This window comes from Lates calcarifer, linkage group LG21, assembly GCF_001640805.2.
Source record: "Lates calcarifer isolate ASB-BC8 linkage group LG21, TLL_Latcal_v3, whole genome shotgun sequence".
Taxonomy (NCBI): Eukaryota; Metazoa; Chordata; class Actinopteri; family Centropomidae; genus Lates; species Lates calcarifer.
The window spans coordinates 11,739,289-11,754,883 of record NC_066853.1 but is presented as its reverse complement, the minus strand read 5'-3'; the positions used below and the strand labels follow the sequence as shown (position 1 = coordinate 11,754,883).

At 41.1% G+C, this 15,595-nt stretch overlaps 2 protein-coding genes across 6 annotated transcripts in view; one reads left to right on the top strand and one right to left on the bottom strand.

Annotated features, from left to right (window-relative positions):
- Positions 1-1,407: 1,407 nt before the first annotated feature.
- On the bottom strand, positions 1,408-9,719 carry shox2 (short stature homeobox 2). Of its 2 annotated transcripts, none has more exons than XM_018693987.2 (5): positions 8,908-9,719; positions 6,812-7,020; positions 4,353-4,410; positions 3,861-3,949; positions 1,408-3,062 (listed from the first exon to the last, which is right to left on the bottom strand). In XM_018693987.2, exons 1-5 carry the CDS (start codon positions 9,179-9,181, stop codon positions 2,769-2,771), a joined length of 924 nt encoding a protein of 307 aa, XP_018549503.1. In that variant the 5' UTR covers positions 9,182-9,719; the 3' UTR covers positions 1,408-2,768. The 2 variants fall into 2 exon arrangements, with proteins under 2 accessions (XP_018549503.1, XP_018549504.1); XM_018693988.2 differs by having other exon boundaries at positions 1,408-3,026.
- A 2,092-nt stretch (positions 9,720-11,811) lies between these two features.
- Positions 11,812-15,595, top strand: part of rsrc1 (arginine/serine-rich coiled-coil 1) — a 111,173-nt gene continuing 107,389 nt past the window's right edge. For 2 of the 4 annotated variants that reach the window (XM_018693979.2, XM_018693975.2), the window contains exons 1-2: positions 11,816-11,925; positions 12,416-12,619. In XM_018693979.2, coding sequence (XP_018549495.1) covers positions 12,432-12,619 — 188 coding nt within the window. In that variant the 5' untranslated portion in view covers positions 11,816-11,925; positions 12,416-12,431. Of the gene's footprint in view, positions 11,926-12,025; positions 12,046-12,415; positions 12,620-15,595 lie in introns of those variants that run through there. The other 2 variants (XM_018693976.2, XM_018693977.2) reach the window with 2 other exon arrangements.

Genomic DNA, 15,595 nt, shown 5'->3' with positions numbered 1-15,595 from the left:
GATGAACTTAACCTCACTTTGTGGTCAATAGTAGGGAAAACAGAACCAGCCACACACACACACACACACACACTGTAAAGTCTTCCATAGTGAGGGACAGAGGCAGGACAGACAGGCGCGCCCCCGACCCCGGTGTTTCTGTTCCATCGTAGGGGGCAGAGAGTGCGCGCTCTCGGCTCAGCAGTTTTCCCCCAGTTCCGTCTCTTCCTCCATTACTGGCGAGGCTCAGAATCAATAATTCAATAGTTTTGGCGTCTAAATCCCCCCCACCAAACGGCGAGATACACAAACACTCCAGACTCTAGTGCAGACTCTGTGAGATCAGTATTAATTAATAGCTAAAGACATTGTGTTTTGTGTGGAAATATCGGAAGGGTAATGCGATCTGGATTCCTATAATTACAGGCTCCCGTGTCAGGTGTTTATTAAATGTTCAATAAGAGGCGGTTAAGATGTCAGGAAATGAATCAGGCAAATTTGTAAGTCAAGTGAGGCAGGCGTTAATAAATCTTTTTTTTTCTTTCACACACAGACCTCGGCTGTGTTTTAGTTTGTGGGATGCCTATATGTTCTCTTGCATAAAACCCAACTTGAGGTCATAACGCTTGCACTGGCAACATTTGCATTCCGAGATGGGCAGAAGGCCAAGTCGAGGCATGAGTACTCACAACTGGAATTACACTGAATACCATTAACCTACATTATTTTATGTCAAAATGTTTGACAGTTGCTTATTTATTTTTAATACTGGCGATATTTTAAATGTTACTTAAAAACGCAAGTTTTGCAATTTGTTAAATGTATTATCGATTGGGTCCATAAGTAATATTTATAATGTAGGCTCTTATGTAGAAGCTGATACCGACAAACAAACAGTGGATATAATTACATTAAAAATGCATCTTTATTTTATAGAATTATCAGGCCGTTGGGGTTAGCTCATGGCTCCAGCAGGATGTAATTACTGCAAGAATAACACAGTCGTTTCAAATCTAAACGAGTAGCCTGTAAGGAGGGTGGAAAAAAGAAAAAAGGAATGTGTGCATTTCATGTGCTTCAATGCTGCAAAACTTTATCTTTGAGTCACATTTTTTATAACCCTTTATCTGCCTGTTTTTCTAGCGTGTACTGGAAATTACCAGTCCTCCACTCCAAACGCTCCATAACCAAACTATGAATAATGCATCCGTTTGGCAGGGGAGCAGCAACAGACACCCATGTTCCTGACTAAACGGGCCTGTCACAACTGTGACGTTATCAAAGACCTACACCTACAGGCATGAATTCTTCAAAATCTGTTGCCCTTAAAGGTTTATTACCGGCAGAAATAATAATAATAATAATAATAATAATAATTCGCTGATAAAGGCCAATTAAAATTGTGAAAATAATGTCAACTCGTTAAAGGAACTTTAGTTAATTTATTATAGGAACGAAAAACATTTTGTTTCGGTGGATTCACGTTTCACATGTGATGGAAAAAAAAGTAAAACAATTTCATGAATATTTTTTTCCTTTTTCTTAGAAACCCGTGCCTCAGATAAGTTCACTTTCACTGTTATAAAAACATCAACATTACATACAGAAAGCACGTGATTTTTTTAATACACGGAAATAAAGTAAAATACAAAATGAACAACTTCCCCACAAGGCATTCATTAAGCCACTAAATAATAAAAATAATGCGTGTTTCTTGTGTATAAACATATTTTACACGTGCCCGTACCGGTTCGCATTACACACTCCTCGTGTTACTGTCATTTGTTCGTTTGTTAACTGTGGTAAAGAGATGACATTTATGTCACAACGCTCTCCCTTAAAAGGGGACAAATCACCACCTTGTAAAATATGGACACTAGATCTGGTCATCCTGACAGGAAAAAAAAAAAGTTCAGAATAGCCTTACACATATTATTATAATCTCACATTTCTGGTGTGTCGCCTGTAGATTCACCTTTACCAGAGGAGGTCCACACAAGGTCAGAGAGGCCAAACATTCAAGTGAGAGTCGATCCTTCCTCAGAAAAGGGAAGGAAAGAGGGAGAGAGAGGAGAGGACAGACAGAGAGAGGGGGTGGGAGGTGGCTCACATCACGTCATCCGTGAAGACAAACTCATGCAAACGCTGCTGAGGCATTTTGAATTTGGACAAGAAACAGAAGAGGGAGAAACACTTCGAATACTGTCTCTTTTTTGTCTCTATTTTGTCAAAGAATTCCCGCTCTGTCCTGTCACAGAGAAAAGTGTTTTTTTGAAATATAACGAGGCCAGCCTCTATATAGGTTCAAAATGTAACCAGAACAATAATAATATAATATTCGAACAGAACAAAACAACTGCAGAATGGGTCGCCATGTTTGGCAAAGTATCGACCGTCCCAGCTGCATCCTCCTCCTCCTCCTCCTCCTCCTCGGGGTGTCCCGCCGCCTTCCTCAGCCATGTGGCGGCAGAGAAAGACCCTCGCTATCCGTCCCATCCGTCACTTTCTTTCTCTCTTTTTTGCGTCCAAAAATCACGTCTGTGTAGGCTATCACGTCACAGTCTCTTTTTTCAGCGTCTTTTCTTTATCTCATAAATAGCCTATATTTTTATAGTTATACTCGTCGTCCTTCATTTAAAAAAGAAAACATAAATATCGTCCATGGATAATTTTTTCTCACTTTGTCCTTGGGTTTTTTCACTCTGTAAGCGCTTGTGTATAACGTCTCTCGGTCGCGAGGATGTGCCGCGTGGCGTGCGCACGCCCCGCGTCCGCGCGTCTTCCTGGCGTCACAGTCCCAGCGCGGCCGTGTGCTTTTTGGCCTTGAGTCTCAGGTCGGCGATGCTGGAGTTCTTGCTGGTGTTCTTGGCGGCGGCGGCGGCGGCCACGACCGAGGCGGCGGAGGCGGACTCGGCCGCGAGCGTCGCCAGGGGCAGGCCGAACGGCGGCGCGGGGAACATCATGTAGGGCGCGTGCGCCGCCAGGTGAGAGTGCAGGTGGTGCTGCGCGTGGGCCACGGCGCTGTCCAGCTGCAGTTGCGCCTGCACCTGAAAGGAGAAGGGTGGCACGTTGCAATGACTATCCTACGGGACGGGACGCACGGATGGGGAGAGAAGGGGGAGAACATGCGTTAACTTTGCAGTGGGTTGTCTGAAGGGTCATTTAAACTAGTTTGACTGCTGTAGATGTGATTCAGCTATGAACTGTATGTGCTCCTGTGATGAGCCAGGATGATGACCTAGTGGTTTAAGAGGCCATCATTCAGTCACTGAGCAGTATCACTGGGAGTGTGTTGGCTACTGCAGCTCTTGTGAATCAAAGGTCAAATTTTAGTTTTTATTTGAACATCAATAGCATGAAATCTAATCTCAATTCAAACTTTTATTGCCTTTGGGAATCTTGGGCCTTTGCCTGCAAGATAATAATAAACCCAGGCCAGGCCAGTGGTGCTAAAAGTGAGGACTGGACTCCACTAAAATGAAATGTAATATAAATGATGTGCATATCTTTACTACATGTACTGTTCCCCACATACAGTTCAGTATGTCAAAAACATACCATAGATGTACCTGCATTAATCTAAACAGATCTAAGCCCTAATTTTCATGGCCTTGGTTATAGGCCACAGCCAAACTCTCTTCTTACAGGACACCGTGTAGTACTAATATGTTTGCTTGCTCCAGTAAAACAGGCGTCTAAATGGTCCATAAAACAATAGAGGGAACTGGCACAGGGTTTTTGTCAGTGTGGTAATAAGAGTCTAGTAACCCCCCTACATTGGAACTGGAGTCTCTGCATAGCACTCGGGCAGAGCCCGTGCCAAGACAGCAGTCCGGGGATTGGTCTGGCTTTTTAAGAGCAGGCGCTTCAAAGTAACTTGCCTGTTGGAATGGCATCCGTAAAGCCCCCACGTTGACATATGGCGCTACACGACAAGCTTCAAACTGATTCGCTGCTCCAATCAGGACTCCTGCACACACAAAAAACAAACAAAAAAACAAAACAAACAAAAAAAAAAAAAAAAAAAAAAACAGATGATAGTCTAATTGCGGGGAAGAATATTCAAGACCACAAGAGAAGCAAACAGTAGGTCTGGATAACGAGCGAGCAGTAAGCTGATTGGCGGAGTAAACTTTAATAACGTCCAAGATAAACACTCAGTAAAGAAATCACAGTGCTTTTGATGGCATAATTAACTGGAAACGAAACCACCACCCAAATAGTAACTGTGCGTAAAGATGAAGGATGTTAACTTGCATTTGAGCATGTAGCTGCCTTGTAATAGAATAGAACAGAATAGAATAGAATAAAGACAAGGCCATATAATTTTTTTGTTGTTGTTGTTGGAACATGCAGGATAAAAAAAAACCTACCTTTATGTAACTGGTTCTCCTGCTTTCTGCATTTGGCTCTTCTATTCTGGAACCAAACCTGCGGGGACAGAAATTAATTAGAGACCTACTGATTGGCAGCTGCTTGTGAGGCCATGTGTAATTCCTCTCAAAGTGACAACAACCGCAGAAAAACAATATCCCCGAGGAGCACTGAAATATTAATGACACTGCTTAACCCCAGATTTTAATTATTACATTTAGTCTACAACGAGAGATAGAGAGAGGGGATAGAGCAAAGAGAGCAGAGGGAGAGAAACAGTGGAGCAAAAAAAATAAAAAATAGAGAAAGTGTGGGACATTAAAATCTTATTAGGAGAATAGAAACAACCCTTGTTGGAAATGTGCAGGACTATTGGACTATAATAAATAACCTTGTCAGCGTTGGTTTCATCTTTCTATAGATTAGTGTCCCCGATGAGTTGAATGGACTCTCAGATATCGAATAGCAGCAATGCTATTACGGTTTTGGACATCAGAGCAAGGCGATCTGAGAGCATCTCCCTCTTTCCATCTCCCTCTCATTAAATGACCGCTGAAATTAATTACCCTTATCTGCAGAAAATCCATGTCAGAGAAACGCTTAAAATGCCTCGCAGTTTTCTCTAATCACCGCCATAACACGTAGGCTACTTGCATTAAAAAAAAAAAAAAAACACAACCCTCGGCTTCAAAGACAACTCACTTCTCTTTTCCTTCTGTTAAAATCGACAGGCGTCAATTTCAGAGAAAAGCCTTGGAACACAGATTAAACGATTTATTACCATGATAATCTGCTTTGAATCTCCCACACAAAGCTCGGGCTAAATTAGCCCACAATACAACATGTCAATCTTGAGCCTCCCTTACATTAGGTCCATATACACGCGGCGAAAGCATGATTGAAATATCATATCGATTTGGCAGTCAGCTGGCTTCATTTATTGACCACAGGATCGGAAGTCCTTTTGTGCTCGCTTCAGGTATAATTTATTGCGATGATAAAAGCAAAATGCTACTGATATTGATCGAGGCAGATTTTTTTTTCTTTTAGAAAAGGGGAATCAAAATAAATGTGTGGTCCGTGCATGCAAGTGGTAAAAAAAGATATAATACTCCTAACAGAGAGAGAGAGAGAGAGAGAGAGAGCTGTTCTTGATTTGGGTAGAAAATAATACATAATTTATGCAAATCCCCGAGCTGTGCTCCTTGTTCGGGACACAATACGCCTTATTGGTGAGATTCCAGTTCAGGCCGGGGGAGCCCTGCAAAAAAAAGCTGGCCTTAACTTTTGTTTAGGGGGAGAGAGGCAGTGGAGGGTAAGTTTGGGATGGGGATCTTTCGGGCCCGTTTTTATCATTTCTTTTTTTCCCAGAATGGCCGCCATATTCAATATATGGAGATAAATGCTCAGTCCTCCCATGAGCCCAGAAGAATAAAAAGAATACAATATTATAGTGTTTTGATAAATCAGATGAGCAGGGTTGTCTATATGTTCATGTCCCCCCCTCCCGCCTCCAGTTACACAGGACATGTATGAGTCCCCCCACGTTTCCTCCCCTCCCCTCCCCTGACTGGCTGAAGCCTTACTGGGTTTCTGCGCAGATGGTCTGTCCCCATGAAAAACGACAGCAGCTCCGACAAACAGGGGCCTTGGTAACATAAACCCAGAAAAACTGAAGGCAAATATTTGTACGCTTATTTGTTTCGGTGGATTTGGAACAATAAAGGTTTAAAACGACTCTCGTGGTACAAGCAGGGGCCTAATTGAGATACCAATTAACACAAATTAAACAGTCAAAACATGCTGAGTGGAATATCATCTCATCAGAAAATAACACTTAAATGGCGAACTATATTATGTTTCTTCCTTATTTGAAAATCTCGTGCCAACTTATTGAAACTTATAAACACCCATGGGGTTCCTCTGAACCGTTTCACAAATTCAGACCTATACTGTAGTCTAGCCAGTGTGTGTCTGTGCACATTCGTTTTACACATGAAAATTGCACATAAAACAAAATGTTATTATCCGGGATACCAAGTGAGAAAGAAGAAAAAAAACATTTCTTCTTCTTTTTCTATTATTGTTATTTTATTTATTTTTTTTTTATTTAAGCATGTGGGTTACCCTTTTACCATTTTTTAGAGCAGGAGACATCTATTCCCACTGTCATGATGGTGATAATGTTGTTGTTGTTAATGATAATAATGATAATTAATACTGGATTATGTATCAGGGTTTGGGGGTTTTATTTTGTAGGATACTCTTAGATTTAAAATGGGGCCACTGAAGAAGATCTTCAGTGCTGTCTGTCTGTATTATTATTATTATTATTATTATTATTATATTTTTCCAAATATGTGTGTGTGTGTGTGTGTGTGTGTGTGTGTTTTGTTTGTTTTTGTTTTGTTTTGTTTTTTTAAATATATATCTATAGTTGAGTGTTGGGTCTTCCTACCTGTACTCGGGCCTCCGACAGTCCCAGTCGCTGACTAAGCTCCTCCCGCATGAAGGCGTCCGGGTAGTGGGTCTCGTCGAAGAGCCGCTCCAGCTCGTTGAGCTGCTCTAACGTGAAGTTAGTCCGACTTCTCCTCTGTTTGATTTTAGTCTGTGTCTCGTCCTCTATAGGCTTCGAGTCCTCTTTCCTCTCCTTCACGTCCGTGGTGCCTGCATCGCAGACGAGAAGAAAGGGAGAGGTCAACATGGTCTGTCGCTGTAGCCTACACTGTGAACCCCCCCAGTCTGTGGTCATCACTGGCCTTCACCGTTACACTTTTATGAAATATCTGAATGAGCTTTTACTTTGAAAAATAGGTTTCATTCTCATACAAAGCACAGAATTGGCATCAGTTTGACACAGCTAAAAACACAGAACTGTTCTTTAAAATGAACCAAACTAGGTGTGTAAACTCTGTGGCTACCTCATTAAAGGTTAGAATAGAAATAAAAAACATGCATTGCACCAGCGACTCTTTAAAGCGGCTATTTAAAAAATCTGAGGCAACACAAAAGAGCGAGAAATACTTATCGACGTACACATATTGAATTAAAGCCTTGGATCACAGTCATTTAGTGATGCTAAAGAAAGACAGAAAGAAAGAAAGACATGCCCTCTCAGCCCTCAAATATCACAGAGCTATCAGACCTCGGATGTTTTGTAGAGCTACATAAAGCTCTTTAATTATTAACTGCTTATAAATATGCAACGCTGTGCCCACTGTTGGATGTCTGATACATGCTTGTCGCAGTTCCGCTTTTAACCACGCTGCCCATGACGAACAGATGTCTTTTTTTTTTAATACAAGCCACCCAACTCTAAGATATCTTGTCACGAGCGTGTTGTCATATTTGTCCAGGTTTTTGTTTCCTTTTCTCAAAAAGGGGGAAAATTAGTTGGAATTGGTTATATTACATAAAATATTATAAGCCATTCGAAAGCATTAAACACAACAGCAAATCTTATAATTTAAGTAAAGCTTCTGTGTGTAAAATGGGATTTTTCGCTGTCTTGAATCCCTGGTTGTTGTTGTTGTTGTTGTTGTTGTTTTTTAAATGTTCTATTGTTTTCTTTTTGCAGTTAAATATACAAACAATGAAATATTGTGAGCAACCACGACAAACAGTTTTTTTTTCCACTCACTGTTCCCATTTAACATTTGTAATGTGCGTTCATCATCTGTATTCAAGTCATATACGATCGCCCCTGATGTGCTTTCACACCTGAAAACCGACATCTGTGTACACGGGCTTAAATGAAAGGACTTGATTTCCGCCTTTCACGCGCAGTGCTGTGTATGTCAGGTGTATGATACGCCTTCTTTTAGTTGAAACATCACCACTGTTTATGTATAAGATATAGCAAGAATCCTGAGACGACTGACAATCAATACATCTTATAATGAATGAAGATAAAGTAGATATTGTTCTAAGGCTGCAGCGTTTTGAAAACTTTAGGCAGACCAAGAGCCACAATGCACCGATGTTACTTTACAAACTTGGTGATATAAAAATTGCACGACACTGGGCTTAGGTGCTGTCATATTATAGAAGAATGCCTATTAGTTTACCACATGAGGCCTTGTTGTTTAACATGTTTTAAGTTCTGGATTATAGGCCTTTTCTAATCCTCTAAATCGTTGAATTGCAACTTTTAAAATGTACCCCACTGTTAAGCTGCCAGCATGTGATTAAAAAGGAAAATTGTCTGAGCAGTAATGTCTGATAAACAGCCTATAAAGAGGGCGATGACGGTGCACGAGGCTAACTAACTAACACGAACAAAAATAACAGATATTTTCAGAAAGTAGCAGTTCATGCTTTCCTCTGCGCGATTGCCCTGGAACTTAGATCGAGAATTGCACTTATGTCCGACTAAAATCTGCAGCGTCCGTTTGGATCATAGTCATGATCCAAAAATGATGTTGTTTAAAGTCTGTTTCGCAAATAAAAGCTGTGATCAGTATACGATGTGTACGATTATTCTCTAGACTCCCTCCCTCTGTTAGACTGTAAGTCCTCTAGGCATTCCTGTTGATAAAGACCATGCAGTCCTACCGTCTATGAGTTTGGGGCTCCCGGCGTCCCTGATTCTCTCCGGGCCGAGCATGTCCGTTTCCCTGCCCGGCGAGAGCGCAACGTTCCGGGTGACACCGGCCGCTTCCTCTCGGCTCCCCGGCTCCGCGGTTAAAGGCTCCCTGCTCCCCGCTCGCGTCGACCCGGTCTCCAACACCTCCCTGTAGGTTATCACTTCCTTCTTCTCTTTCACTTTCTGATCGAACGACTTAGACACGAAAGCGGTGAGCTCTTCCATCACTGCTTTCTTATACATATAAAAAAAGCACACACCACCACCACCACCACCACACTCACACACACTCTCTCCCTCTGCTCCACGACAGCTTAAGACATCAATGGTGTGGCTCGTTTTAAAGTCGTCGACCCCCTTGAAAATGATACGAGGTGATGCTGCCAACTCTGAGAGAAGGTGAAAAATATATAACGATATATCTTCTCAGCCAATTCCTCCTCCTTTGGTAGCGGAGTTGGGAACCTGCTGGTGATCCTCTATTGAAGTCACAGTATTTATACTTTGCGGCGCCTTGCCCCCTTGATCCGTGCAAATTACCTCCCCTCAGGATGCCGGGATGAGCCCCCCTTCCCCTTCACTGATATGGGAGAGAGAGAGAGAGAGAGAAGAGAGGTAAAAAAAAAAAAAAAAACATTAAGCAGCACAGTCGCTATTGGCCATTAATCCGAGATTGACAAGAAGGACTAATTAATTTAATTAAGCGCTCATTCGCTGCTATTGTCCTGAGTTAGTTTTTTAAACACCCGGGAGATGGTCATGGATCTCTCTCTCTTTCTCCCACCCTCTCTCTCTCTCTCTCTCTCTCTCTCTCTCTCTCTCTCTCTGCAGGGGTGTGGCTTAAAAAAATCTGAAAATGACAAGAGAGAGGGAAGCACATGGATGAGGAGTCCTTCCTCACTCTATCTTCTCTGTGATCTGGTGGTGGGGGGGATAAGACAGCGATGACACGGAGAGAAGAGAGGTAAAAAGCGGACCAGCTGGGATGCCGAGAGGAGCAGCGACGACTTTTACACAGCGAAGCTTTAGAGGAAGCTCAAGTGAACATATTTGGCTTTAACCCCAGTTGCGTACAGTTGGCTTCAGGCCTGGTAAATCCATATAGTTTTCGGTGTTTTTTTTTTTTTTTTTTTTTTTTGTACATCCGAGTTAGTTGCTTTTAATTTGAAAGGGAATTCCACCCCAAAATATTAAATTAAAATAAAAAGAGAATGTAAAATAAAAACCTCATATGATAACATAGCTGCGGCGGTTTGGGGCCTAATCTTATATTCTAACAATATTGATAAACGAAAGTGCTATTCTTATTATTCTTATTACTATTATTACTATTAATATTATTATCATTATTATTATTATATTGCACTGCAAATATGCATGCACGTATTGTTGCACGTGCACATATAAGGGTATTAAAATGTGTCAAATTAATGAATAGACATAAGCCTGATATGAAAGTTTTAGGGACCCTGTGAGACAAATTATTCAATGTTTCTACGCTACCCAGCGTTGGTTTATGTTTCTAATCAGCGATTATGTATTTTAAATTGTCATCATTAGTGAGACTATATCGCTTAATATTAATTCTCTGTGGACTTTTTAAGCCATTAGGATGTTAAACAGCAGCTAAACGTTTAATTACGGTGCCTCTCGCGATGCGTTGCCATTGGCCACTAATTAACGTTTCCAACAACTCGCCTTTTTTCCCGCTGAAATGATTGCCTATATTTGTAAAAATAAATAAACAATGGTTCCACTTGCAGTGAAAGTATAAGTGAATGCCGCTGCGAGAGTGAGAGAGAGAGAGAGAGAGAGAGAGAGAGCAATTAAGTGAGAAGAGGAAGCAACATATAGCCAGACGAGTAACAGGATACAGCGGGATTTGGAAAACGTCGGGATGAATTTGATGCAAAATTAAGCGCGTTTATTGATAATCTATATAAAGCCCCAATTCCACACACGGGCTCTAACAATTCCCCTAATTAAATATTAACGATGTTTCAGCTTGAACCTTAGGCATTAATTACTATTATTTCTGCTGCATCTGAAAGCAGGATGAATTCCTAATCGCAGTGATAAGCATCCTCTTGTATCTGTTTGCAGTGAAAACACCATTAAATTGTCTATTATCAGTCATTATGTGCACGTTATTGATTCATTCCCTCTGTAAAACGTTGTCAGTGCAACAGTGGTCGTTTCACCTGTTATGTCTTTTTGAATTTCATGAAGTAATTAATTATCATACTTTGCTTTTAAAAAAATGTTTGGGATGCTCTCTCTGCCCTCGCAGCTCTCTGAGCGTATATGATGGTGTGAAACCTTATTATCTGAGAAGATGACCTCATGCAAATTATCACTGACAATTTACAACTCACACATGCAGTTTCTCATGTTTTCATCTGTAGGTACTGTCAGATCAAAACGATATACGAGTAACCCAGACTGTTGATATACGCGAACAATCATAATAAGTCTATTAATTTGGAATATTTTACAATTGTCTTGAGACTCAAAACTCAAGAGTTGTTTTTAAAAAATAGTAAGTAAAGGGGATGTATTGCTGCTTAAATAATTGACTTCCTGCTTTTTAGATTGTCAATGCCAGTGTCAAAAGTGCACAGACCGGAAAAAGCATCCTCCAGAAATATTCACTTTTGACAGGTCATACAGTAGTGGACATGTAGTCTAATCCTTTACCGGTAGGCTCACTGAAAATTGATATGAAGCTACTTTATTAATGATGGTTCGTAATAATTTTAAACTTTAAACTATGCTTAAAGTGGCGATAGAAAAAAAAATCATTCATGGAAATCTAATTCAACACCAAATGAGAGCAGTCAGTCTATCGATTGCTCTGTGTTTGATTCTTCCGCCTGGCCTCGATCGATGCTTTCCGGTTTGACGAGTAGAGTCTTCTGAGCACTGCGTGGTTGAGTTGTGGAGCTCCACAACGATTTGAAGGTGAGGAGCGGGATTTTCATTTTAAGGTAACGTCTCGTTTTCTTTTTGCTGCATTTTGTCTTCAGTGTAAGGTTTACCGACTGCAGTGTTATCCGTGTTTTACTGTCGAGCACCTGGGAGGCTTCGGTCAACAGCTGCAGTCAAACGTTAGTGGCGTTAGCTCTGTTAGCGTGTTAGCTAGTCTCCACAGAAAACACATATTTTACTCGACCTCCTTTATATTTACAGCATGTGCGACGGCATTGTTGTTACAGCTATCACTTTGTTTTAAAAGATATAACTGCTCTTTCTCTACACGTGGTTAATAAGCTAAGCTAAGTGGTACCGGCCAGGTATACAGTCAGCTCATTTTCTATATCCCTGTGGTCCAAGAAGGTACAGTAATATAATAATTTGTGTAGTAGATATGTAGAGAAACGTGCTGTTGGTTTTGTTGAATTGTTAAGTTTGTTGTGTATTAAATTCAGAGTTAGCTGTTCAGTAACGCTACCGTCGTGTGCATGTTTGTTTTGCCAGCTGATAGTCAGCCAGCATGGGTCGTCGCTCCTCTGACAGTGACGATGACGGTCGGAGCAGGAGGAAGAGAAAACAGCGTCGCCGTTCGTCCTCCTCTTCCTCTTCTTTGTCCTCATCCTCCGGCAGCAGGGTGACCAGCAGCCGGAGTCGGAGGTCCAGTCGTCGGAGCCGGTCCCGCTCCAGAGACAGAGACAGGGACAAGAGGTGAGGGTATACTACAGGCTTGTCTTTCCTAAATAGAGGTAACAGGGATGAACAGTGAGTAGGTGACTGTCCTACTGATATGTCCTTGAGCAACACAGGCTGTGTTTCAAATCCTGGAGCATTATATTCTTGTGGAGGAAAGGCCTTTCACGTTTTCATTGGTGGCTTATGAAGTACCACCATAATAAGTTTCATTACTAATCCACAGTAAAGCAGAAGTTAAAATTACTTTTTGTACATTTCAGATTTTCTAAAGTTGGCTTGTTTTTACAGCTGTTTACATGGTTAGTTAATACCACCTCTCTGACTTTGCAGCTGCAGTCTGTTTAACAGACGTTTCTGTAGTTTTACTGAAGGCACAGAGTTATAGTTGTGTTTTCATCATTCTGCTGACTGTTTTGGTTTAGTTTGTTATAACATAACATCTGACCAGGGACTGCATATAAAAAACAGGCTCTTGAATAACTCTGGTGCATTTACAGTCGTGTTTACCTAATAACTGAAAGATAAATAAATAGACTGATATAAACTTTAAAAGGTATCAGTATGGATCTCATAGCTTTACCACCAATATTTTTCTGATATGCCTTTTTCACATCAGGCATTTTTATTTGACACTATAGAAAAACCACAGGTGAGACTAATAAGATTAATGATGGTCCTGGTCTATTCAAGTCTTGACAGCATGACAGTAATCTAGCAACAACAAACAGTACCTTGAAACTGAAGCGGTGAAAATGGATTTCAGCCTTTCTTATTTCTATTATTTACATCCATGCTTCTATCACTGTGAGATGTCAAAATATCTTCTGTGAAAAAGTTGTATTTTGTTTTGTGTAGAAATTCACACAGAGATATGTTTGTGAATCAGTCGATACATGAAAAAAATAATGGGCATTGTTTTGCATTTGTTTCAGAAACCTAGATTCATTTGGGTAAAGGGGGCAACACCATTGCTATCTGAAACACTCCCAAGTCATTTGGATTTTATATAATTCAGTCTTTTCCTCAGCATGTTTTAACTTAATTTAGATGACAGAAAAAACTTGTTGAATTCCAGAAAAGTTTGTTTGATTGACATGTAAACCTCCTTGACCTTCAACTGAATCAAATGCTGCATTCTGATTTGAAAAGTACAGTTGTTTACATTTCAGTTTCGATTATGTAGCACAAGTAAGAATTCTGTCCATTTTTGTAATTTTGGCCCCATTTGTTCAGGATGATTGAAAACACCTGCAGGATGGAATATTTGGCCTCTGCAGTTATTACTCACATTGAACAGTGAAGGACCCCCTTCTGTTTGCGAAGAATGCCAAATAAGGAGCCTGCTAAGAGGACCCACATAGGACATTTAATGGTGGAATTTTGATTTCACCTCCACTATTGTAGTTGGTCATGTGATTTCCACAAAAGAACATGTATGGGCACCATAACAAGTGATACCACTAACTATTAGGTTTGTGTTCAGGCCAGAGGTTGTTCTAAAGATGAAACATAGAGAGCTCACTGCAGGCAAACTGGAAGAGTTGGCATTACATAGAGGCTAGTTTATATCTTGAATAGCTACAAATTTAGGGCATATGTGGCTGCTGTGCCTCATTTTGTGTGTAGTCTTTTAGACGGAAAAGCTTGGCATAGCTGAGATGTAAAATGTTACAAGCTCATGCCAGTTTTCTTCTTGTGTTTATAAAGTATCACACTCTGATATTTAACAGCTGACGAGAAACAGGGAGGCTTAGTAATAATCAGACATCTTAACAAGTGGCTAGTGGCTAGACCTGGCCTCCCCCATCCTGTGTCCACCATCCATCCATCCACAGCTGCCACTGGCTGTGTGTGGCTGTTCAGACAAGGCCAGTTGATGGTAATTATTTATGAGGCTTGGTCAAGGTCCATTACTGCTGATGGGAAGTCATTGCCTGTCTGTGCAGGGTGGGGCTGGGTGGGCAGTGTAAACCCTGGGACCACAGTCCCTCATCTATTAGCCATGTGTTTTGATCAATTAACTAAGACCTTGTGTGTGTATCTGTGTGAAACTCTCCTTTAACAGGTTCAATAAGACACTCTGTAGGATTTTCAACCTGCATATGTACAAATGGTGTGAAGAGACCTCACGTGGAAAAACAGAAGAGCATTTATGCTCTTGGTTGATGACATCATGACCACATAATTAAGGTGTATGCGCAAAGAGAGTGATCGAGTCCACGGATAAGTGTGCGAGATATAATGCAGTAAGACAGGGAAAAAGTGTGGGTGTGAGAGAACAAGGGACCTGAAATCCAACTTGTTAGGACTATTCATGTGAAAGGCTTCTGTGTTAGCCAGCCCCACTTGCATGTGTTTGAGCCATTATGTTTTATTACGTTACATTTGTGCAGGCTTCTGTGAAAATGTGTGAGCTAACGCCACCTTCCAAAAACCCTCAGCTCACTACTCTGTGTTCCTTCTGTGTAATGTGTGAAATAGTTCTACGAGGGCTGTGGAAGTTATTTCATCAGGCCTGCTCGTGGGATCCAGCCTTTAGAATACTAATGGATCTGTAGCTTTGCTACTCTAAGTGGTACAAATCTGGTTTGATAGTTCAGCCTCTGCGTTATTTGTATTGCTTTCCTCTTCTTCTCTTTTTCTTCTATCTCACAGTGCTCCCACAGGACCGAGTATGTGTTTTTTTTTGTGTGTGTGTGTGCTGAAAAGATTTGGGTATTTTTGGCTTTGGTGAAACAAAAGAAGAGATTTTAAATAATGGAAACTGCTCAAACTATTTGAATAGAAGAGGGGGGTTTCTTTCTGCATTTACATTCACCCCTATAAATACCTCCCGCTTCATAATATCAATAGAAACACGGTGTGAGTGGTGTTTGGAAAATAGACGCTACACACACTGCTGTAGCCACATTAAAGAGCAACAGAGCACCAAAGGGCCCCTGTGGAGGAACTGTAGGGCAGCCTGCATGGTTCTGCCGCTCTGGACTGTAG